General features: G+C 28.0%; 1 protein-coding gene across 2 annotated transcripts in view; it reads left to right on the forward strand.

Moving 5' to 3' along the window:
• The window catches only part of LOC109600938 (putative inorganic phosphate cotransporter), a 31,769-nt gene that overhangs the window by 5,474 nt on the left and 1,514 nt on the right, over positions 1 to 24,781 (forward strand). Inside the window, exons 1-6 of one of the 2 annotated variants that reach the window (XM_020017132.2) lie at positions 18,382 to 19,005; positions 21,813 to 22,006; positions 22,796 to 23,044; positions 23,235 to 23,322; positions 24,094 to 24,314; positions 24,372 to 24,521. In XM_020017132.2, the coding sequence (XP_019872691.1) occupies positions 18,909 to 19,005; positions 21,813 to 22,006; positions 22,796 to 23,044; positions 23,235 to 23,322; positions 24,094 to 24,314; positions 24,372 to 24,521 (999 nt within the window). In that variant the 5' untranslated portion in view covers positions 18,382 to 18,908. Of the gene's footprint in view, positions 1 to 18,381; positions 19,006 to 21,812; positions 22,007 to 22,795; positions 23,045 to 23,234; positions 23,323 to 24,093; positions 24,315 to 24,371; positions 24,522 to 24,781 lie in introns of those variants that run through there. The other variant, XM_049963913.1, reaches the window with a different exon arrangement.

The following is a 24,781-nucleotide window of genomic DNA, read 5'->3' on the forward strand; positions in this document are numbered from 1 at the left end:
AACGTTCAAATATTAGTAAACAAGTAATGTAAAATTTCATGGGGAATAATTAAATAATTTCATATCAGAGCGAGCAATAGTGCATTTGTACCTTGTCGACTGATTTAATGACGGTCGTGATTAAATGGAAAGAAATTATCTGATTACATCGTTTTTTAACATTCACGGCACAGTTGAATCACCTTGAATAAATACGTGTTTAACCAGATCACTTTGTGAACTTTGTGTTTTTTACAAGTTTGTTTATGGATTATGTAAAAATTATTTTTAAAGATGCCCGGAGCATTCGCCAAAATTTAGATAAGATTTTGCAATTTATAAAAATGATAAATACGCACTATAATTATAAATGCAGTCGAACTTTGAATTGGTGGACATAATGTCAAAGGTAAGAATTCGCCTAAATTTTACTTTTGAATTCGTCTGACTTGATTATTCGAATATAATATTTGGCACTAAATTCAAGACCAAATTTTGGAAGAATCCCTAATTCCATTATTGGATTTTTGTATATACAGTCATGGTCATTTTCATAACAGCTTTTTAACTACAACTATTTTAGCCATAACTCTTTTATACCATGGTATTGTTGTTTAACACTGTTAAAAAAAGCTACTATATTTTTATTATATGTTACCTGACTTTTTCTGAATTGAGCTGAACCTACAATATCGAATAAAATTAGAGCGACTTTCTTTTTGTTTAAATATTAAATAATATATACTTACTAGACTCATTTTTGTTCCATTAAATAATAAAACACACATATATAAATTATTATTAAACATAAAACACGACACCGAAAAGTTAACGATTTTTATGACGACAAAATTAGAGCTCTTCATAAAAATTAAAAAAAGTAAATCCTACGTAAATGGCTCAATATTTAATATTTCGTCCAGTACCTCTTATTGGCTATAACATCTTTTTGGCATAGACGAGAAATTTTAACAGCATTTTACATTCACAATAGGGTAACATGACAATAATAATAATATGTGGTTATACATAAAACGATCCATTTTGCATTCTATATTGTGAATCACACTCATAGCGTAAGCGGAAAAACAACCCCAAACCAGAATACTGTCACTTCCATTTTTAATAGTTGTTATAACATATTTTAGATTAAGTCTACTATTTTAAGGGCACTGAACAAACTGTCCACTATCACCAAAAATATTAAACTTTGGTTCGTCCAAAAATAGTAATTTTCCCAATCTCTTGCTGTCCAGTTTCGATTCCTATAAGCCAAAAGAAGTCTTACTTCTCGATTCTTTTTTTTAAAAAAAGGGTTTTTCTTAAAATCTAATGCTCTGGAGGTTTTTCTGTTTCACCCTCCTTATTTTCGATTTTCCTTTTAGTTGTTTTTGATACCACTTGTTTTGGTACAAGAAACTGTTCGCTTATAACTTTTTGCGACCTTTTGATTTATAGGTCACAATAATTTATAACCAAGAGGTATTGTTCTTAATGTAAACACAATACTCATGTATGAAAGATATATGTTAAATACAACTGAAAGGTACTCAAGTCACTTTAATTTTGTCGCATTTTTTTGTTTTTTAGAAATAATGAACGTGAAAAATATGTAGGACATAAACGAACTAAAATGTAATAAAGTAGCGGGCATAAATAAATGTTTTATAATTTTGTTTTTAATCACTTAATTTAATATTTAAGGTAGTCAAAGGAATTTTAATGATTAAATCTGTGTTATATAATTTAACATCAACATTTTGTATAATAATCTTTTTGTTTTAAAATTTTACCCCTCTTCGTGACACCATTTTCAGAATATACGATAAGTCTATATTCCTTCGAGCATCTTGAATTTCTGTGGTGAGTTCGTTTAAATTTGTAAAATGTTTATGTCAAATTTGGTTACAAACGTGATCTCCGATGTTTTCGATAGGGTTAATCTCTGGAGATTGGGACGGATAACACAAAATATCGACGATTTGGCCTTTTAACCAATCTGTGACAATTTTGGATTTGTTGAAACATATTTATTAAGAGCATTATTTCCGCAATATATGGAAGCAAATTGTTATTTAATATATCCCTGTAAATAAATCAATCCAAGGGGACTTACACCAAAAGAATTAAAGCATCCCCATAGTATAATTGAATCGTCACCATGTTTTACTGCTTGAACGACAAATTTTTTATGTAGTTTTCTTTTTGTAGGATGCTTAACTTAAGCAAAACACTTTTATATAAATTAAATCATCACTACAAACTATTCATATCCTCCTGCGGTCCAGTGAATGTGATCCTAAGCAAGTCAAAATTGGACTTCACGTCTTTAGTAGAAACCAGGGTTTTTCTTAAAGGTGTGAGGTGAAATGAACCCCCATCTCACAGTTTTTAAACTAATTTCAGCAAGCCCCATTTCCTAGATGGGCTTTAATTTCAGTTGTCAATGAGATTGGATAATTTTTTGACGAATTATACATTAATTGATTAAAATATAAAAAAGTAAAAAAAAAATAAATATTATAGCGACTGGTATCCAATTCAAATAGTACAATTTAAATTAATAAATTTTATTAAGTTGCTATAATTATGGTCACCACTGTATATATAAATATAAAAATATTGAAATAACTGAAAAAAGTCTTTTATATTAAATTTATTTACTTCATTCAATTACTAAAGTAAAAAAAAAATTCAATTTCATTTGAAATTTTCAAAAATATCTGATAATTCACTGACTTATTATTTATTATATTATTTTAAGAGAAGCAGTACACATATTTTAATAAAAAACATGGCAAATATTATAGAAATAAATAACAAAATATCTTAAATACACTTTAAGCTGCTAAATTGGAAAGAAAAATTGATTTGTAAGATGTTGGACAAATAACTGAAGGTCATCTTAGAAATTATTTTCCACTTTTTTCAGGGTCACATTTATTAAAAATATTTTTTCTCTACACCTATAGTAATTTCCACTACTTGGCTACCCTGTACATTTATACTAATTTTGTAGTTTATTTGATAACTCGAAATCCTGAATAGTCAAACTTTTCCCTGACAAGTCATTGTTTTAATTATCTAAATTCTATTGCATTAGTAATAATTATACTATAATTAAACCTTTTGTTTTTTATTTTCAGGTATGACACTATACTTTTATACGAAAAATTCACGTAAGTTTTAGCAAAATCATTAAATCACTCTAAAAAAACCATTGCGATTGTTGTCCAGCTAATAACAGGTTTAATGATGAATGGGAAGCGAAATGAACGTAAGAATTCGTCCTCGGATCAAATTCCTCAATTACGACAATTAATAATTCTGAAACTATGATTTTTATGTTGTTAATGTGTTATTATTTTTCCACAACTACGTACAACACTATGATGAATTATTGAACATCCCAGAACTAAATATGTAGCTGTATATTATGTTAATTTATTTTTAACTGGAAATTTTACAACGTCAATTCGATTAAGTTATTTCAGACACATTTTTTCTTGCACACTTCAAATGGATTTATGCAAATTGCCATCCATTAATATTAATTTAGTTCATTAGCATTCATCTTACAATTAGTGAGTCGCGTTTGGTAAATAAACGTTATTTGAAGTGCATTTTTTTGCAAACAAAGAAAATTGCAAAATGTGAAAGTGTTTTTTTACTGTCTATTGATTTTAATGACTTTCTCATCAATGTGACGATTGAAAGGATTGAACATTGCTATTTGAAAATCTGTGTCATGCAGATGAATAAATTACCATAAAACAGTCCACTTTTGTGAACAACGATAAAGCACAATCCTTAAAAATGTATAATTCATTTACGCCGTCACCTTTTGTCGTATCGCAATTACTAAAATAAATGAAGGTCTGACTCATGCGGGCAAATTAATACGAAAACCTACTGAAATAACACGCATCGTGAAAGACACGCCCGAAAATCCTTAAGCGTCACAATTTTCGTTCGATTCAAACCAAAACGAAATCTGACGTCCGATTCCAGTTTTTTACTAAATAATAAAAAACAATTACGGCATATTGACGTTAACCTTTATGCAAATAATAAACTTGACACGGTTTAAGATAGCATTTTAATGTTGCAAATAAAAATCGACAATTGTTTTATTTGCACGTGTTTAATACCTGCTAATTGGCATTTTGCCAAATAATGTTTAGAAATAAGTCAGGGTTCTTGTTATTACAAACGGGATTCTATTGAAAATAGTTTTTAAAAAATAATCAGATATGTGCACAATAAATAAGTTAGTAATGTTATTATCTTATTTTTTAATAGTGTTAAATGTGAATATTATAAGTGTATAGTAGATCTTAAGATATTATATTATATTTATTTTTTGAATAATTAATTATTAAATGTATGTGTAAACTTAATTACTTACAGTATCGAACAAAATTAGAGCGACTTTCTTTTTCATTCAATACTAAACAATATATACTTACGAAACTGGTTTTTGTTCCATTAAATAATAAAACACACATACATATATAAATTATGTTATTTATTGACGAAACATGTCACGTTAACGATGATATAAAAATAAACCAGAAAATTAACAATTCTTATGTAAATCCTATGTAAATAGCCTAATATTTAATACTTTGTCCAGTCCTTCTTAATGGCTATAACTTCATCACATCTTTTTAACATAAACGAGATTAGATTGGAAATTATTTCCTTCCTATATTGTTATAAATATTTGTTATTGGTACAAAATAAATTTGCTTTATATGTGATGCAATTTGCTCTTATCTTCTTATTCCCAATCTCCTACAAGTTTTCTATTAGATTAAAATCGAGAGATCGGGGAAAAATAACTGGAATTAGTCAAAAAATTTATGAAATTTGAACGCAACTTTGTGTTTATACTGGACAGCGTATTAAAATGCTAAATCAAAAAACTTACACCATTATCTAGGTGTATGCCCCAAATGAAAAAAACAATAATAATTAAATATACAAATTATAAAGATGTTCCAAATTACCATAAAAATACAAAAATCCACGTTTCCATTTTTGTTGTAAACTAGTGTGATATTTACAATTATGAAGAAAAATTAAATATATCATAAATAAGTGATTCAGATATCAATAAAATTGAATATGTCCCCTAACCATCAAAAATTCAATATTCTTCTCTCTAAAACTCCGATTCTAACAGACACATTTGAATGCCGCATTGCACTGAAAAATGCAAAGCTTGTCCATATCTTTCTTTTCCTTCTCTGGCACTCAAGAACATATATCACTTTCTCTCTGGATAAAATTGGAAAAGTTTGATGTAAAATCGAATAAATAAGCAGAATTTCGCACATTTTAAGGTCTATTACGAAATAGTCGTTAAAATCTATGATTTACGCAAAAATATTTGAGAGTTGTCATAAGTATGTAAATGTTTTAAATTTACTATTTTACAATATATGTATTAGTTGTCACCATAAAATTTATAACAATAAAAATATGTTGTTTAAAATTTTCAATTTTTATTTATTTATCGGAATTATATGTAGATAATCGGTTAAAAGAATAAAAATAAATTTAGTACAATAATAATTAATAATGATATTGATGTATAAGATTCAATAAAACATATTATTTTTTTTTTTCAGTTTCCTAAAAATCCTGCTCCAAAATCATACAGCAGTAAACAAATTGAATATACCATAAATAAATGACACAAACAATACGAAAATCTTATCGATGTTTTCCAAACATCAAAAATCTGATTTCTACCCCTTCCTTCTAAAACAACAATTCTAAGTACTTTCATGAATATACATGTTTCTCTTCTATCCTTGCAGGAACAAATTCATAACTCGAATTTTGAATAGAATAAGGAGAATTCAGTTTTTATATATTCAAAAATTAATAAATATATAATTATCAATGTCATCAATTTTTTAATTTACCCTAAATTCATTGATTAATTTAATTATTTAATTAATACGCTTAAGATTTTTTAAATATTTATTATTAATAACAGTTTATTACAAAATCAGTGAAACCTTATTTTCAGTTTCACCAAGAATAATGCGGCCTTTAATGTTAATCTCACAAATAAAAATTTAAGCATGTCAGATTAGGTGATTCATAATAAAATCATATTAATTTAATTTTAATAGAGGCATTAAATTAATTATTTATTCTGTAGAATTATTACCATTTCAGTTAGTTTTAGCAATAAGTGTGTCATAACATATGTTATATGTCATCTGTAGATAGATGAGGGTCTACGAAATATCTTTTATATTTTTAATTGTATCTCTGAACACAAAGAAGATGGTAAGATTTCACAAACTCCTTTAGTTTTCTTATGTTTTACTTACCTACATATTAAAATTATTGTTGGAATTTTCGAAAAAAGTTGTAGATAGTTGCTTATGTAAAAAAATTATTAATTTCTATAAGATATAAAAGAGAGAGCATAAAAAGCTTTTACTCTTTGAACTAACTTTTTAATTTTATTGATTCAAAATGGAGTTTACTTATGAAAGGATTTTAATAAGAAAATAATTGAATCACAGAATTGGCCAATTTTATAGATCATATTAACAGCTACAAATGTAATAAGGATATAAAAGGAACAAAATAGAAGAAAAGTCTTTTTTTCGACATCTATCTACACTGAAGATTTTTTCAAGAAGGTAAATTATACAAAAAAAATAATTTTTCGTTCTTCAGTGGCCATTTTAGGCATTAAAAATATTTAGAGAACCATACTTACTAAAAATTTTTTTCTGTACCCTAGTTTCTGAGATTTCACCGATAACCTCCATTATTTGCCCGTCTGGTAGTACATGTACAATGTATTTTTTATAATTAAGTATAACAAAAAAATTATACATGGTTAAAAAATATATATAATTAACATATATTTATCTTAATTGTTAGCCTTGAATTTTAGTTTGTACATTTTTTGGGTTTGGAACAACTATTTTACAACATTGTTCGCGTGACAGAAACTATACTTTTATAGACACCTCCCATCGTAAATTATGGTTTAATCTGCGGTTAATTAAATCACACAAACATTTACGACTTTCGCTACTGTTGTTCCATTTGAAACATGTTAATGCGATCCTCATAAAATCAATTTCTGGACAACAAAAAAACAACATCCGTCAATGAAATTTCAGTAAATATGGAATTAAAAACTAATTACACGTTTTCTGATTACGGTTGTAATAATGCTAAACATTTCATCAAATTAAAACCGGTACTTTTACTACTAGTTAATGCAAATTTATTCGCATGTTGTCGTTAGATTATTGTAACCATTAACATATTCATTTTGCAGCACTTCCTTAAATTTCGCCATTCGGAAAAAAAAAGTATTAGTCCAACGCAAAATTATTATTAATTACGTACAGGCATCATAAATTATGTATTGCCTTGAATCAATGTTATTTATTACATCCGTGATTTGTGGCTTTTGTATGGGCAAAAGCTCATAAAATCAGAATAGTATATCGATTAACTATTTGTCAGGTGACGTTTTATTGTTTATAAACTAAAACAGCAATCATTTTTCATCAATGGTCCAACATAAATAAATACTCATCAAAAATTTAAGTGCATACTTAAAATAAATCAACAAAACGCTCGAAACGTTTCCGAGTGTGGTTCGCACTTGCGATGCGAATATTTAAATAATAATTCAGGCGTACCTCGGTTTTATTATCGCGGTTTCCTTGAACGTCTTATTTTCCAATAAAGCGAACGGGATCAATGTCGAACAAAATGCACTCAATCATACTTTAGATATTTTTAATGGTGTCTTCTTTTTGTGTCATTGAATTGTTAATATTAAAAATAAAGAACGCAGAATATTTTGTTCGTTGTTGTTGCAAAAATATTCATATAACCAAAATAATTACACTTTATACCCATAATTATGGTACATGAAGGTATAATAACAATAATTGTAAAAACAACACCTGAGGTTAAGTTATATAAACAAAAACTCGTACAAAATCCTTGTTACAATTGAATTAATTTGTTTTTAATCACTCGAGGAAAAGGTCACGTAAAATATTTTGCCCGGCGTGTAAATTACTTCAGTTATAGATAACTTATTATAATTATTTCCTTGAAACTCCTGCGGTTTTCTACATTGTCGGAAGACCAGACGGACAGACAGACACAGAGACAAAGTACAATATGTAAATATAGTGATGAGACCGCATGCATAATGCTGATTCAAAATAGAACAATATTTTTTGCCAAATATCTTTACGCACGTGCTAATAACATGTTTGGAGAAAAGGTCACATTTGAAAGGGACGATTTATTAAAGCCATGAAATCGATTTCGAAACAATCCCCAAAAAATTGCAACAAATTTTTGGAGATTGCCAAAATGTTCATTTAGTCACATAGAGTTAAACTTATTTATTTACTGTTTATACAACAACAAGTCAAATCTGGTTTTGTCAAATGTAAAGAGTATACAAATTACATGTCTACGCTAGGTTATTTTAAGAATAGGATTTTCCACCAAAAATACTTCGCTATATTTAACCGTGTAGGTCATACATTTTCGTTTCTTTGTTTTAGACAATTTTATATTTAGATCAAACCGAATACTTTCACTTAATGCGTTACGTAAATAATTTTTTTAAAAAATTTATATAGGTCGTTATCGATTTTATTCAGTAACTTTCATATAAATCTTGTATGTATATAAGTCTTTTTGGGCAAAACTTGGTGAAACTCAAAGGGCTTAGTTACTATTTGGTTATAGATTAAAGGGGTACCTCATGCTGAAACCATTATATTTTTTCTTGGAAAAACAATAAACTCACTAACACTTTGTCCACCGAAATTACCTAAATACTCCCCAACACGTCTTGGCATTGATTCAATGAAGTGGTCTTCTACTCATCATATCACATGTTCTATGGGTGAAAGATAGGGGGATCAAATGGGTCTCTTCAAACAAGTTTAAACTAACCCTGGCAACATAGGGCCGTCAATTAACTTGCTGAAATATTGAATCCCTTGACTGATTAAGGTAAGGAGGAACATAGTGCTCCACTACTTCCTCCTACTATAATGAAGACTAAAGGTGACCTACTTCCATGAGCAATAGCATCCCATACCATAACGCCAATTGTTCGGTGTACATGTCGTTCAACATTAAACTGAGCTTGACTTGTTTCTCCCCGGCTCAGAATCGAGATTAATCAGAGAAGACCACTTGATGCCATTCCACATTCCAATGATGTTGTTCTCTACACCACTGTAGTCGTTGCCTTCCATGATCAGCAGTCAGAGGTAGCACAAGATGGGGCCTATAATGCTGCAGTCCAAATAACCTTGTTCTTCTAATCACTCATCAGCCAAAGATCTATTTGTCGAAAATCAGTCTCTGAAAGCCATAAGTCTTAGACGTCGAATTGTTTATTATCTGACAAACCTGAGTAACAAATCTACTGCTTGTCAAAAAATTAGTTGTCTATCAAATTTCTTGTTCGAAAGCCTATTAATATTGATTCAATAGAATAAAATTTAACAATGTTAGGCTAAAATTGTAGTCCAAAAATAATCAGTTTTTTAAATAAAACCGATTTTTAGGTTGGTACACCTTGTAAAAGAACATTTTCGGAATAAGGTTTTTTTACTATAACCTCACAAATTTGTATAATTTTATATGTAATCATGTTTCCTACCTTGATCAATATAGAAAGAGGAAAGATCAGCCAACTATATCTAAAATGAAGTAATTATTTTACTAGTTGCAATATATTTAAAAATAATATTATAGAAAGTAAAACACAATCGTTTTTAATAATCATAAAAGTGAATGTTAAGAAAAATTAATGTTGGAGTACAATACCGTTCAAACAAGTAAGTTTAGAATTCGTGCAACCAATTCATGCATTAAATAACTTCTAGATTTAACTGTTCTTATTCTATTGACAGTTTCTTCAGGAGGTGTCAGATAGATTCTGTGCTTATACAGTGTGGCCCGTTTGAAAGTCCTCATAAAATGTGTATTTATTGTCCGATTTTAACCAACTTTTTTTTCAATTATTGAGACTACTTGATTTAAAAAATAAATTTATAAGAATATGATTTTTAATTTTTCAACAGAATTATGGACATTATTTTTTATTAAATTGTTATATACTCATTTCAGGAGTGTAGATAGATTTTTTTACAAAATAATTGCGAGTATTTTTTTTTTTCAATTTTCATGACTAAAAATGATCCAGTAGGTTTTGATTTTGGGCCAAAAAATTTTGTCTACAAGTACATATTCTCATGCTTTACTATTGAACAAAAAGTTTGTCAAAATCTGTCAAAAAATACAATTTTTATGGGGCAATGGACCACACTCTATATTGACAAGATCAACCCAATCCTGAATCTTATTATTGTTATATTACACCTACTTCAACAGTAACAACAACAATGCCTATAATAATAAACATAACCTAATGTGTAAATTTGTAATTGCCTCTCAGACGGACAATAGACTGTTAAGTTAACAATAAAATTGTAACTTTTAGTGAATACTAAAACTAATACTAATTTAATAGTTTGTTAAAGTGTGGTGAATATGGTTGTAAATAGAATATATTAAATCCAAATAACTCAAAAACTGTTTCTCTGGTTATATATACAATTAAGATAAACAATATTTAAATGAAATACTAATATATTTAATATAATAGAGTTATAACGGTTTTTAAGTATGCCAAATATCAGATGAATTACCTCTACAACAATATAATGAGAAAAATTAATAATAATAATAATAATAATAATAATAATAATAATAATAAAAAACTTCCTGTGTTAAAAAAAACCCTTTTACAAGGATATATAAACGTTTTGGGGTCAATTACGCATTAGTCGTTAAAATCAATGGTTTACGTACAAACATTTGGGGGTAGTCATAAGTATATATTAAAAGGATAAAATTTAATTATCAATAAACAAACCACTACTTTACTACTTTACAATATATGTATTAGTTTGCACCATCAAATTTATAGCTAATAATAAAAATATGTTGTTTCTATATTTCAATTTTTATTTTTTTATCCGAATTATTTTTAGATAAAAGTAAATTTTGTACAACAATAATATTGATGTATCTCAAAGTAACCAAAATAAGATTTAATAAAACATATCCATTTTTTTTCTAAATTTCGTAAAAATGCTGCTTCAAAATCATACAAATCAAGGAGACAAAATAATAATAAACATTTAACTTTTGTTAAAAAAAGATCCGTTTACCAGAAATACTAGGATATATATGTCACTGAATAACATTGAAAATAAAATTAGTTCAGTTGTTATTAACTTTTGAATAATTCACACAATTTTCCCCTCTTGAATATAGAATTTATCTATGACCATTAGTTAAGATATCTTGCATATATATTTAATTACAACTTTAAACTAAAATTCACGTTATAAATGTATTAAATTCATAAACAACATAGCTAAACATGTTTTATTGGCTAATTCCACTAATTTAAAGAGAACACAATATGTGTGTGGAAAATAACAAAATTGGAAAAGTTATATAAACAACAATTCCAATTCTACTTTTTGTTATCAACATGATAAATTAAAGCAAATATGGGAAAGATCTGGGAGTACTATTTATTCTTTAATTAAACATTTTTTAAATAGCTTACTATAAATAAACAACAGTATTTAATTAAAATAAGTGTGCAGGTTTTATTTTTAGTCTTCTATTGAAATGTTTGTATAAATAAAACGGTAATGTTCTTAGTAACCAATTATTTTGGATGTCTTGCTAAATAATAGTAAAATAAAATGCCAGATTTTATAATTGCACTGTTGTTCAAATTAGTGTTCTTAGTAATGTAATAGAAATCTTGGTTTTACCAATTTACTTTTTCCAGACGCCAATTATTCATAACGCACATAATGTTTTAGTTGTAAATTGTGTAAATAGAGACGATAGTTAGATAAATGATGTAAATCAACATAAAAAAGAATTGGACACGTTCCAAAACTAAAACAAGCCTAACTGAAATTTAAAAGAATGAGGAAGTGTTTAAAAACAACACAACAGATTTATTTATTATCCATAATTTCCTTCGATTCTTTTTCTGTTCTCTTCTCCCTTCCTTCTTTCATTTTTTGTCATTATTTTGCTGTTCAATTTTATTTCAGGATTATTTAAAAAAATGATTTATTTTCGAATTTCAGATATTACGTATTTCATTTATTTCCAGTAAAAAAGTATTCACAGTCCGAAATCGTGATCCGCGATTACGTAGGTAAATGTCTAACCGGCGCCCACGTAAAAGTTTCCTTTTCCCATTTACCCATTTTTCACCGTGCAAATATAAAATTCTAGGTCGTCGAAAATGTTTCGCTGAAAAACGTCACGGAATTCGCGGATAACTAAAAGCGAATCGCCGCAACGTCTGACTTGATTAAAAATCACTCAGCCATCAAACCGATTTGTCCCCAATCGCAGTCCATTTGAAAATCACTTCCTCTCTCCTCATTGTGCGAATATATCAGAGACGGAAATGGACGTTTTGAAAAACCGATCGGAATCATCAGTAAATCATTCCGACGTAATGAGCGTCCATCAGTCAAGAGATGTTTCCGTGCTTAACGCGACCTACTCACCGTAATTTATCACTTGTCTCAATTAAACAATAGAAATGTCCCGCAAGTAAATACGGGGAAATTGTGTCGGATATATTAATTTGTTTATCCTGTCGACTCGGGTTATTTTCTCCGCGAAACTGAAATTGTACGAACGATCACCATTATGTGGCTGGCAGAAATCCTTTTTCATTCACGGTCAATTTATTATAACTATAGTTTATTGATTGTCACTTTGTTGAATCAAAATCGATTAGTAACTGTTCTCAGACGTAAAAATAATGTTTTCGAGCAAACCTGTTATAAAATTTAATAAGTATGTGTTCGTCGCTTCGTATCAAATTATATCTGACAATAAATAACATTTAATTAATCAATAAGGTCAATCACACTGAAATAAAAACTAACTATTCATGATACTCTAATATATTGTAATTTATACGTATTCCTGTGAACATAATGCTTACTTTTCTTATGTAAATTATCTCATAATTAAAAATGTGTCTAATACATTTTTATACACTTTTCTTTTATTCCTAATTGGAAGACTGTAAAAGAATACACACCTAGTTTAAGTGGGTTAAATTCTCTGATTAATTTCAGATCAAAGTTGATTGTAATACAAATCGTGTAGTGCTATTGCAATCGAATATTAAACGACTATAATAGAAAAATAGCGTTGATGAATGCCAAGGTTGGATCTTTTGTTTATAACACCTCATTAGTAAACTGAATGTGGTCCAAATTAACAACAACTGCGACTGCAATAATAATTAATTATTGTTTATAAAAAAACTAGAACCAATTTTATACAATTTAGAATTGTTGTTAATTATATGTATATTGTAAAAACATAATTATTATATCCCTACGAAGAAAATAATAAAAATTTTATATTTTATTATTTTTTTTATTATTCAAAAATAAATATATACAAGGATTGGCATAACTTATTTATTAGAATTTTATGGAGAAACGAATAGGGTATTGATTTAAAAATTTTATAGCAATTATAATTTGATTTGAAATATTTTTGATAGTTTTTCATTTATTAATTTTTACCAATTTTTGACAGACTGGTTTATAAAATGTCTGTAAAGTCACTAATTTTGGTGCTGAAAAACTCAATTTTGGCATACACTTTAACCAGTTATCATATAAGAGGTCATCTTTAATTTTATACTTTTTAACCCATCAATAAGTTATTTTTAATTGAACATAATTTATGTTTTAGCATAATTAAATTAAATACTAAAAAAAATTTCGATTGATACAAGTATTTCTTACACAGAAGATAAATATTAACAGAAATTTTACAAAATGTAAAAATAACATTCATCTTCCTATGTGTACTAAGATTCATGATTATGTTATGTATTTAATTATTAATAAAAGTATTTTAATTACAAACTACCAATATGGATGATAACAAACAAGAAATCTTTATTTACAATTTAGTTATATGCACTCAGTAATTGAGTTCAATGTATTATAGGTGGCATACAGTTGCGACAATTTATTTGAGCATTTATGACAATATATACATATGCAACCCAGTTTACACTGATGTATTCGGGTTGCCAGCTGAATTTTAACGCTCCTCTAAATAAAATAAAGTTAAAATTGACTGAATTGTTTAAAACTTAATTATTTATCGATGCTCAGTTTACGTAATGTCAAGGCCATATATTTAAACACAGTATTTGCGGTTTTACTCGTTCATAATACAAATTAACTTGAAAACGTGCTGCTCATATAAGATGAAACTCATATGATAGAAAAAATATATTTATTCGAGGAATAAATGCGAATTTATTTCGGAAAATACTTGAACACGTGGCTACCAAATTTAATTTTATGTTTTGTTGATTTACAACTTCTTATATAAAATCCATTCATGACTCTCAAAAAATTGGCACCAGTTCAAACCATTTGCACGCAACTCGACCACCAAATTAATAATTTTATAAAATAAAACGTTGCTTCACATACTCTCATGTTTAACGTAGACGATTTAATTTGTAATGCGATTGAGAAATTAACTCCAATTGAATATTACGGTTGCGATTACACGTTCTATAATTGTAACCAGTTTTATAAATAGAATTAATAGTTTTTCGCCCATTATATAATCGATCAATTTTCTGTAATAATAATGATTTTTAAAAAATACATTGTTCATGATATAGATATGATTTGCAGTGTTTCGAAAAATGATAAGTAGATTTTTTTACGATAAAATTTACTAATTTTATAGAACAATTATCAAAATTTATTTACTTAGATAGACCGACGTAAAATTCTAACAAAAAAAATTAGTTTCCTAGATAAAACAAGTAAACATTTCACAATGTATAAATATTTAAACGATTTGGAAGAAATAGTTTTGAGTTTTGAGTCATATGACCACCACACATTAACGAGTCGATTCTAAAAACCGTCTGCCATTCATGAACTAATTTAATCGGTGCACTTTGTACCCGAAATGTATCATCGTTATAGAATATTGCACAAGTACGGTACTCTCGTGCTAGTAGGTAAAATTAATTGTGGGCGCAAATTTTTGCCACGTGCACACAAGTACATCATTTTCGTGATCTCGTTCAATGGCAAAACAATCACAATGATCAAGTGCTTCATTTAATTTTTCGCAAAACGAAAAATCGATCACGGAAATTGCTCGTTTCCTATCACGTTTTTATAATAGACGTTTAATTAATTTGTCAAACGACTAACGAAGTCCCCCGGGAATCGGTTCAATTACAATAATCGAACGTTCAATTTAATTACCTGGCATTATATCCAAGGTCTACATAATATTTCCAATTAAGTATTTTAATCGTCACTCGATTGTAGCTTGGAAAATATTATTTTAGTTTAAATTTTAATTTTAACGCTTACATCCTATGATTCAAACGATTGTCATGTTCCCTAGATTATAATATTTGCATAAAGTTGACTTGTGTAAATTCGCAAATATTGACGCAATGTTAAAAAAGGATTTGCTTAAAAATTTTTGTATATTGCTGCATTTTGATGCTTTGAATAGATTGTATAACATTAGCAAACACACAAATTGCTGTGATTAAAATATTGCTTGATTTACATAGACAAACACGTGAAAATCACTCAAAAATCAGTTGTTTTTATTTTCTAACAGTCACGATGTTATTAAAATCATGCACTTATCAAGTGGAGCAGTACGTGAAATTTAATTGTATCGATTCCTAAAAAGATGATGTTTCAGTTACTGATTAAATCAATGCAAATCATGCAAGATGAAGAAAATAAATCAATTAAAATTGAATTTTTGTTTTAGTCAGATACTATTAATAGTCTGTAATCTTTAATTATTTATTTTATTGTTGGTAAAATGACTTGAATAATTTCCAAATGTTTATTTATATTTACATTTCGGTGCATTGGTTGAGTCTTTGCAATTATTGCACACACTTAATCCTTGAATACACTATAAATAAAAAAATTCTGATGTTTTTGTTATATGTATTTGACTAAGATATAAAGGAAGCCACTCAAATAAAACATAAACAACAATAAGTTCATAGTTTTTACTATTGAAACAAGAACCACTTGAAACACAATTGATTTATTTAAAAGTGGTCCTCCTTTTTAATTATTGTATTAGTGGACCACTCCAGGATTTTGATTTAATCACATAAACACAAGTTTGTTATTCTCGATTTTCCCGGAATTTATTTATTAATGAATTAATCAACAACTTAATTGTTTATGAAAAGGAAATCAAAATATTACAAACTTTGTAGACCGGATAATTCATCGATAACTACTCGAATTATTCTTAATTACTTAATTGTTGATTATGTGGTTCCCAGTAACAACGTTTAAAATTGTGTTAACAATAATTTTTCCTATTTAGGACCTTTTTTGAGGTATTTGTTACTGCAAAATATTTAATAAAATATTATATAAGCAATATATATTTTATGAAATTCTATATTTCTTTTTTAACATTAAATACTCACAGATGGATTGATTGTAACAAATACATAAAAACATTAATGTCGTTAAATATTAATATATGCATGATTAATTCTAAATTTAAAATATTTAGAAATATGTAAAAAATGTATTTGTTAATCTTATGAATATAAAAAATAAATAAATACTACTAAATATTTAATTTCATTAAAATAAACGTCAAATTTTACTACTTGAAAATGTTTTAAAAATACAAACATTTTTAACTTTTTACTTTACTATTTAAATCCTTGGTGATTTTATTGTTATTATTAATTATAAATTTAAAATATATAAAAATAAATGAATTTGAGATTTATATATCTAAGAACAGCAAATATTAATTTTTTATTGAAAATGATGAAATCTTAATTTTATTAAATATTTATATTTTACAAATTTTTAGTATTTTGATTTTATAGTAATTATAAATTTAAAATGTCTGAAAGTATTTAAAAAATGTATATGTGATTTTTATCTACCATATATCAAAATAATACATAAATGTTTTTAAATATTAATAATATTAAAATGGCCTAAAAATAAAACAATATCTATAACTATAAATATTGTTTTAAAAATGTTTTTAAAATGAAGAGAAAATATATTTATTATTTAAAACTTTTATAAACTAGCCTAAAAATGAAACAATTAATAAATATTTTATTTTTTTTACTTAAAAATGTTTTTAAAATTTAGAGAAATTTATAACTTTTCATTTATCTAGTCTTTGCTCTTTTGATTTTATTATTTATTATTAATCATTTATTTCAAATACATAAAATGATATATAAAATCACTTTATGTATGTAAAAATAATAAATAAATACATATTATTAATTATTAAATTTTATATAAAAATTTTATAAACTTGCCTAAAAGTGAAACAATATATATATATTTTTTTTTATTTTTACTTAAAAATATTTTTAAAATTTAGAAAAATTTACAACTTTTCACTTATTTAATCTTTGCTTTTTGGTGTTATTATTTATTATTTATTAATCACAAATTTAAAATAACTAAAATTATATAAAAAATCAATTTATGTATTTAAAAATAATATATATTTACATATTATTAAATATTAAATATTTTACAAAATTTTTATGAAATTGCCTAAAAATGAAACAATTAACAAATATTATTTTTTTACATAAAATTGAGAGAAATTTATAACTTTTCACTTATTTAGCCTTTTGTCTTTAATCTCATTATTTATTATTAATCAGAAATTTAAAATAACTAAAATTATAAAAAAATATATATGTGATTTTTTTGTATGTAAAAATAATAAGTAAATGTTATTAAATATTAATATTTTATACAAAAATTTTATGAATTAGCCTAAAAATAAAACAATTTTTAATTTTTCATTTATTTAACTTTGCACTTTGATTTTAATATTTATTTTTAATTATAAATATGCAATATTTAGAAATTGTATAAAATCGTTTAAAGATTAAACATAAGTAAATAATTTTTTTAATAGAAAATATGTAAAAAAATGATGATTTGACAATATTTACGTATTTATTTATCAAAAGTAACTTGACGCAAATTTAAATTTTGTTCTAGCACAAATATTTCACATTATTCCGACTAACCTATACGAATTTCATATACCTTTGGACTCACAAAATTGTTCTCTTTCAAAGCGACCAGAGTGAGAAGGAACATTGCGAAGCACATGTTGACGGCGCACCTCGAAAATACTCGCGTTACGGTTCTGGACGCCGGTAGTGGGGATCCTCGAGTTATATCAGTTAGTTATAAATATTCTATGCATTAGTATCACAAACTGTGACAAAAATCAAAACTCGATATTTTCGAAAAATCAAACCAACAGCAGTGTGCCAGTGTTCGTAGTGTTCCGGTTCTCCAAAAGTTTAACGACAATCGACGCAAAAATCGGGTGGACATTTTTTTTTCTTAACGCACCACACAAATTAGTATGAATGATCGATTATGAAAATTTTTTTAAAGCTATTATTATACAATCTGTTTACTCTGGTGTTGTCGCGAAAACGGAAGAGACTGAAGAAAGTGTGAGACCGCAAGTATTCACATTCAGTTCCTAAAACCACTCGAATCCGTCGAATTTGTTTCGCGCCCCCCCGATACCGAAAACAAGTACAACCCCGCGTTATTTAATTTATTAACTAGTTTTTAAGTGTTGATATTGAACTGAGGACTGTTTTTTGAACGTGACCAACTCGAGACAGACATGCAGCAGTAACATTAACCCGTAGAAATTTTCGTTTTACGTCAGCGGATCGTCTATAAATATAACCAAAAATGAACGGAAACGCGAAAAACGGCAATTACAACAACGTCAACTATTCTCATGTGCTGGACCAGGAGAACGGTAACGTGGTGCAGAAAAAGAAGAAAGGTGAGTTCGAATTGGCATACCGTCCGCATTATTTATTGGCATCTCCATTTGTCCACCACGTGCTCTTGACGCCGGCATTCTCCGCAACCTTGGCTGCGTTGGCGCCGAATTTGAAAGCGCCGCCCGGGCCTTTACCTGAATCCAATTTATTATACCCAGTTTTTTGAACACCTTAATGACCTGCCGCTAAGAAACGGGACGTTTCTTATTAAAACAATTAGCGATGGACTGTTTGCTTCGTGTCTGGGTCCAAAGATGCTTCGCAAAAGTGAAAGAAGTCCAAATTCCAGAGAATATGCATATCAGTTTTGTATTTAATCAATTTCCAACAACTACGTTCATTTACTTGCTCAATTTCAGCGAGATTTTCAAGGAAAAATTAATATTAGATAGTACATTTTTCGGTCAATTATTAGCATAAGATTATTGAAACTATGATTGGGCAATTTTTTGCACGTGTATCATTTGAATATTGGGTTGGATCGACCTTATTTTTTTATTAATAAATGTCAAACACTCAACAACAATACGATTTAAAAAGAAACAGTAACCTAATCTACTTTTTTGGAAAAACAATGGAAAACACGTCGAAAACAACACGTGAAAGATATGAAAATTTAATATTTTTCTCCTAATTGCTTGATTTCGGTTTTTATCGTTTTGGGAAGTCTGTACAGTTTCCCGGAACAGAAATAAATTGGCATTATTTAAGTAACTCGAGACATAATAACCTTTTCCTCTTTGTAATTCTTTTAAATGTCATTTAATCTGCGATAAGCTTAAACAGAATTAAATTTTAACATGATAAAGAACATGTATTTCCAAAAAGATACTTTAAAGCTATAGATAACAGTTTTACAACAATTTTTATGTAACTACTTTATGACAAAACATCATGCTATAAAATATCATTCGACGAGACACTATAACAAAGGTCAGATTAAAAGATAAAACGACAGAGATTTATTTTATTTCCATGATATTCTTATTAATGCTTATTATTTGAAATTAATTTTATATTATTTATTAGGAAAATCCCCGGTGTCAGTCTATTAACCCTATTTAATCACGTGCATATCAGTAGAACTAACTAAAAGGCAGATTATTAACTTATTAAGAAATTAAAACCTCAACTAAATTCGATAATAAAACCGCAAATGTTACATTTATAGTAAATCACCATACATATTAATATTAAATTTTCACTTTAATAAATGTATTTATTATTAAAACATATTATTAGAATTCATGAAACCCAACTAGATAATCCAGCATCAGCGAATTTTATTAAAATTTACTATTTATTTAATTTAATTTATGTGTTTATTAGATGGTAATAAAGACAACGTGAGTATAAATTCTGTCTTTACATTAAAATGGTGTAGAATTTATCAATTTACTAAATTTTTAATTTAATACATACGTTTTCTCATTAAAATTTGTTATTAGAATCCTTTAAAATATAAACTAATTAGGATAATATTTTAAATAATACATTTTAAAATTTAAATCACTTGAAAATCGTTAAAATTAGCGACAGAAATTATTAAAATTTTAATTTAATACCTTATCGTTTAATAAAATTATGGAAATACATTAAATCAAATGTAAATCATTAAAACTAATTTCTACTTAATTTTAATTTTTTTTAAATTTATTATAAAAATAATTAAAATATAAACTAATTTGAATAATATAGTTTTAAATCCTATGTTATATACAAAAATCACGTGTAAATTAGCTAATATTAAACTAAATGTTTGATGTAATTAATATATCTTGTATTAAAATTTTGATTGGAATTTGTTAAAACCTCAAGTGTAAATACAAATTTTTACAAAATTTTGTATTTAATTAAAGTATTTTTTATTAAAATTTATTATTAGAATTCATTAAAATATAAAATAATTTAGATAACAGTTGAAATCTCACTTTTACGTGTAAATCATTAAAGCTAGTGTCAGAAATGTTTTTATAAAATTTTTTGTGATACGTGTATTTTTTATTAAAATTATTATTGAAATTCATTAAAACCTGAACAAAGTATAATGTCTAAGTTTACATAAAAAACAAATTAAATGATTAAAACTAGTATTTTTACTAAATTTTAACTTCTATTTTATTTTTTAGAATTAATTACAACTAATTTATATAATACAAGTGTTAATTCTACATCTTGTATACAAATCACGTATAAATTATCATCAATTTTAATCTTAAATGCGTTTTTCATTAAGATCTATTATCAGAAATCTCGATTAATTGAGATAATACAACAGTAAATTCTTTAATACTAAAATCACGTGTAAATCATTAAATTTAGTATGAGACAAATTTTTACGTTAATAAATATCTTTTTATTAAAATCTATTATTAGAATTAATTAAAACCTCAACTAAATTAAATAACACAAGTGTAAATCCTGGCTTTACAACAAAATCCTTTTGTTTATTTTAAAATTAGGTTGAACAAAGTATCTTTTTTATTCCTTCAAACAACCATGACAAACACAAAATGGCGATAAATATCAATGTGTTATCACCGATCTGATCACCAAACCAATAATTTTTTCATCTGAACAGGATGATTTTGCATTTCGGATTTCCTGCTTGCAAATAAACAGCGACGCAAGGACAGTTTAATTAACGCTAATTTTGCGACCCAAAAATAGACCGATTTAATAACACCCAACTTTATTGACCTACAAATTGATTACAATCAATAATCCCTTTGTCATCTCGCTTCAATTCGCAGTCACGATGAGTGTGTGAGATCACCAAATAAATAAACTATTTTTCTTGTTTCAGGACTGTTCGGTGCCAGACACTTCGTGACATTCATGTTGTTCCTCGGTATGGCCAATGCGTACATAATGCGAACCAACATGTCGGTCGCCATAGTCGCGATGGTCAATCATACCGCGGTCAACGAGAAACACAGCGGCAACTCCAGTGAATCAGATCCCATCGATCTTGAGTGCGGGGCTGTCACCACAACGACTGTAAGCTGGATTTATTGATTTGCTGGGTGATGACTAGTTAGCTGATTGATATCTTAGTCGGGAAAAAAGGGCGATGAAAAGTGTTTTGTTACAGAGGGGTGAATTTTAATTATATTAATTGGACAGTTTAATTAGCTGAGAGTGTTAGTAACTCTGACGGAGGACGACATAAATTTATTTAGATTTAAATCTTCAAAGATTAAAGATTATCAAAGATAATGCAATTGCGTCGTTCATAGTCTTCCAATTATCTCTATTAATGATGTATCAAAGAGACACAATCTCTTCTTCCTTATCTATTCTTAAGACCCCAATAAATTAAAGTAACGTCCCAGCATTTGAGTTTGAAACCATTATGCTGAAATTGGGTTTAACTCTTCAGAATTAAGAAATATTTATTTTCCTGAATAATATTCCAATAAATTTTAGAAGAAATATATTTTTATTTAATCTATGTTAATGGTGTATCACAGAGACTAAAAGTAGATAATTTTTAAGACACCAATAAAATAAATTAACAGCTTCTCTATACTTCTTATCAATATGCTGAAATTCAATTAAATTCTTGTAATTTCCAAAACATTGATTATCCTGAATAATTATCAAAATAATTTTAAAACATTGTATCCTACTTATGTCTTCTAATTATTTCTATCAATGATTTATCAAATGGATTCAAGCTTTTCTATTTTGAAGACCCCGATAAATTAAAATATCGATGCAGCGCTTTTAGACTTGATTCAACTTACTGAAATTAACTCTTGAAATTTATGAAACATTAATTTCCAGGATAAGAACGAGCCAGACGGCGAGTTCGTGTGGGACACGGACGTGCAGGGTTACGTGCTGAGCTCGTTCTTCTACGGCTACGTAATCACCCAGATCCCATTCGGCATCCTGGCCAAGAAGTACGGTAACATCTACTTCCTGGGCATTGGTATGCTAATAAACTCGGTATTCGGCCTTTTGGTGCCGGTGGCGGCCCAGTGGGGCATCTATTGGCTCGTAGCCGTCAGGTTTATTCAGGGCCTTGGCGAGGTGAGTATTCGACTGCGACAAGTACAAAGTGAGAGCCCACGTTTTTGTCGCAACCGTTTCCCAGAGTTATTTTTTTATTTTTGGTGGCCGTCGTTATGTTATGGTTGACTTTTTTCCCCGATGACAAAAATGATGCGGTTCTCTCACTTTCGTACCTTGTATAGGTTTTCAATTGTACCTTTCTGGTCAGGGTCCTATTGTCCCATGTACACACGCACTTCTGGCTAAGTGGATTCCCCCTAATGAGAGAAGCAGATTGGGTGCTTTCGTATATGCAGGTATTATATTTCTGCAATTCCGAAATTTTATACTATTATAAGAATGTTTCCTATTACTGTTTTGTGGACTGGTATGTAGGATGTGTTCTAAATTTTTGTAGATTTTAGTCTTTTATTTCGTGCGAGGTTTTGTGAAAGGTTTACATGACTGAAAGTTACTGGATGGATTTATTATAATATTAATAGAAGCTCAGAGCAAGTTTTAAAGTTTTCAAAAGTACTGTGACTACAAGACGATATGTATCAGAATAGCGCAAGACATTTCTGATTTTACTTTCAATCTTGCTCATTGTCCAAAGGATAATTTAATTCCTTCAAACACGTAAATGTTTCAAACCCACAAAACGATCGTTAAAACAAGTTACAGATTGAAGAATTTAAAATATCCTTTTGGAAATGGACACAATAAAACATTTTTGGGTACCTGCTCCGAACCACCTGAAAGTGTGGTACTGTGTCGCCAATAAAACATTTCCGAGAAAATCAAAATCTTCTTACTCTCCGATTTACGTCGTGTGGGTTCAAATTACTGTTTCGAATTTTACCTCAATTGCTCAAGATACATTCATTGCGCAACAGTTTATTGATTGCAACGCTGTTGATTAATCGTAAACATTCGTATTTACTATAAAATTTTTCCTTTTGATTGAATACAAACAGTTATTCGAGATCACGGGCAAACAATATTTGTGAACGGAAAATCTTTGTTTATAAACAAAAATTTTCCAAAGCCTCAGCTTGTATCATCACAAATATTATATTTGATTTTAGGTGCCCAATTCGGAACCGTCATATCGATGCCGCTGAGTGGACTCTTGTCTATTTCCGCCGGAGGCTGGCCGTCCATTTTTTACGTCTTCGGAGCCGTCGGTACCGTCTGGTGCATCGCCTTCCTGTTCTTGGTCTACGAAGATCCGCAGACTTGCAAGAAAATCACCCTGGAAGAACGGAAATACATCCAAAACTCCTTGGGTGCCATCATCGGACACAACGTAACCATTTTGCTAATTTGTAAAAACTTTCATTTTGACTATTGTTTTCAATTGTAGATTCCTCCGATTCCATGGATGGCAATTCTGAAGTCGATGCCGTTCTGGGCCATTCTGATAGCACACATGGGCCACAATTACGGCTACGAAACCTTGATGACCGAATTGCCTACGTACATGAAACAAGTCCTCCATTTCAGTATTAAAGATGTAAGTTGACCGTTAATGTCGATCTTATCGGCACAATTAAATAGTCCAGTTAATAAAATAAACTAACTTGGCAGTTTTAATTGGCTCTATTATCATATTCTTTGCACATTTTGTATATCGTCGACGTCAATCGAGGTCAAGGTTTTTTAGGAAAGACAACACAGATCATTGTTATGTATACGGGATATCGCGGAACTTTAATAAACGCCGTGATACGACGTTAATTTGATGGCTTTTTTTCGCCGGTTAAGTATTTTGTT

The sequence above is a fragment of the Aethina tumida genome, chromosome 2, assembly GCF_024364675.1.
Source record: "Aethina tumida isolate Nest 87 chromosome 2, icAetTumi1.1, whole genome shotgun sequence".
Taxonomy (NCBI): Eukaryota; Metazoa; Arthropoda; class Insecta; order Coleoptera; family Nitidulidae; genus Aethina; species Aethina tumida.